Source organism: Penaeus vannamei, chromosome 12 (assembly GCF_042767895.1).
Source record: "Penaeus vannamei isolate JL-2024 chromosome 12, ASM4276789v1, whole genome shotgun sequence".
NCBI classification, from domain to species: Eukaryota; Metazoa; Arthropoda; class Malacostraca; order Decapoda; family Penaeidae; genus Penaeus; species Penaeus vannamei.
The window spans coordinates 5,009,481-5,011,980 of record NC_091560.1 but is presented as its reverse complement, the minus strand read 5'-3'; the positions used below and the strand labels follow the sequence as shown (position 1 = coordinate 5,011,980).

At 41.0% G+C, this 2,500-nt stretch overlaps 1 protein-coding gene across 1 annotated transcript in view; it reads right to left on the bottom strand.

The window, feature by feature from the left end:
• Positions 1-618: 618 nt before the first annotated feature.
• Positions 619-2,500, bottom strand: part of LOC113802260 (dynein axonemal heavy chain 7) — an 82,179-nt gene continuing 80,297 nt past the window's right edge. Inside the window, exons 70-71 of the mRNA XM_070127602.1 lie at positions 1,956-2,446; positions 619-1,655 (exon numbers count right to left, since the gene is read on the bottom strand). Of these exons, the coding sequence (XP_069983703.1) occupies positions 1,124-1,655; positions 1,956-2,446 (1,023 nt within the window). The 3' untranslated portion in view covers positions 619-1,123. The remainder of the gene's footprint in view (positions 1,656-1,955; positions 2,447-2,500) is intronic.

Below are 2,500 nucleotides of genomic sequence, written 5' to 3'. Positions count from 1 at the left end.
TTTTAAAACTACGAGATAGACCCTGAAAGGTAATATTTTAAGTTAACTGTCAAGGTAACAACTTCATATGGAAAATGAGGACAAACACATAACTTGAGTTATCACTCCAGCAATCTTAAGCTTTATGTGCAAATTCATTATTTGTAGTTTGTCTGGATAAGTGATATTTTGGCACTAACAAATGCTAATTGGCTATGCCTGCCATATAATCTATATTTAATGTTCATCACAGAATAAAGTAATACAGTACACTAACAAAAACACCTAATGTCTATTCATACCAGGTGCTGGTTTTCATTTATCCAAATGTTCAGCCAACCACCATTTTTTTTCCTTTCTTTTTTTAAATCTCTTTGTACCTTATATGTCTTGCCTACACTGCAACAGTAAATGTAATTACATTGATCGCTTGGGATCACATTATAGGTCAATGAGTTTCTTGTTGAAAGCCATTGTAGAAAGGCATGTATACTTCAATTACTTGACATGGCAAGTTTACTAAAGCAGAAACAACGTCTGCTTCTTTAACATGTAAATAGTACGGAAAGTCCTTAATGCTGAATACGGAATATGCCATGGTTTCATTGAATGAAAAGAGGTACCTTCCCAGGGTGTGTTCGAGGGCTAAGTTAAATACATGCTACATTTCTTCATGAACTGGTAAGTAGGTTATAAAAGGAAATGTGACTTACTACATCTATTAATATTTTTATTCACTCTTTCATATGGGAATCAAAATCCCAAAGATAATATTGCATTGTTTATTGTAGCTTAGATAATATACAAAACAATGCTATCACAGAGTATTCAAATATAACACTATATATTAAACTATTATAAAGCACCTAATGGCTATTCGGAACTATACAGAATTTGTTCATAGAATACAGATATACTTACTCTCATGATTAAATGTAGGATAAGAATTTTTATAAAATGCTAGTTTTGAATGGGAAAAGGGTCACTGACTGTTGTAAGGAAGTGATGTTAAAAGTAGTCTTTTCTTTCTTTGCAATGTCTGATCAAGGACATCAATTGCACTACATAAATCACAGTAGTTATTAATTAATAGTTCCTAGAATACATTCACATTATGAATCTGTAAATGCTTTGTGAGACCAAATTAATATCTGCTTAAATATATAGCTACACGTCTCTGCACCCAGTGGTTGCCCCCTTTTGCTCCAGCAGGAAGAGTAATATTCAACACGGGCATCTGATTGGCACTACCACTGGGACCTCCCTCATAAACGGGACACTCATAGTACCTCGACCGAGCTGTAGAAAGCACATCACTCCTACTGCTGGGCAGCGTCTCCTCCCCCAAGTGCAAGTCGAGTGAAGTGGAATCCTTGATGTTTTGAAATTCGTCAGAGAAACGGGTCTGCTGTGCTTCCGTAGAAGGATGGTCACCCGAGGAAGGTCGGTCTGACGCTGGTGGTTCAGGTCCTTCTGCTGCTTCTCCAGGTCCCTCGCTCTCAGTTAGGGTTGTCGATGACTGTCGGTGAAGCGAGGGTTGAGAGCGGGCTGTGGTGCAGAGTGAAGGTGCCCCTCGCATGGTATACGACCCGGTCTGCACAGTGGGTGTTGGAATCATGCTTAGCAATGGGAGCTGCTGTATCAGCTCTTGGGATGACGGTTCCTCCAACTCTTTTCTGAAAAAAATGCAGTCTACTGATATAGGCATTAATGGCTGCAAAAATGAATTCCACAATTATATTTTAAAATTGTAATGAGCTATACTTTTATAATACTTAAAATGTAGTTGTTTTAAACATACACACGGTAGAACGTTTCGGCACAAACTTCGGGTACATGTTAAAGGTTGAAGGAAAATTATAAGACTGTGCCACTTCTATATTATTTGGTAATAGTCAGGAGGTAGATAATTTTATATCGAATTTAGAAAATGACAGTAATAACCTCAGTGGAGACAAGCGTCCTCATGGACTTACTTGTTTATGTTCCACGCTGCTCCAACGAGCCACATCCCATGGACGAGGAGGCCACCGCTCCCCAGTGCATTCCAATCAGCTCTAGACTCCTCGGTGTTTATTGGCCATACTTTTTCCTCTGGTTCTTCTGGAGGTGTCTTTTCCGCCTCGGTTTTCTCCTCTTTCTCCTCTTCCTCTTCCTTGTCTTCTCTATCCTCTTCTTGCGATGACTTTTCGTCTTCCCCCCCTTCTTCAGGAGCACTAGCTTCCTCTGCCTCTTTCTCGCCCTCTTCATCATGTTCGCCGCCGTCTTTCGCTTCCTCTTCCTCGCTTGGCATAAACTCCGGCATCTCCGGCGGCGGCTCGTCGGTCATGTGGAAGCCCCAGGTAAGGTGGTGGAGAGGCCGTCGCGTGCTCTGCCCCACCTGGCGCAGGATGGTGGTCAGGAACGCCGGGAGGAACTGGAATGCTCCTAGCCAATAGGTCTTGGGGCATCCATTATTCAGCCACGTCTAGGAAAAGAGGGATATTTAAAGAAATATTCGCTCAATGAAATATACAAGCTA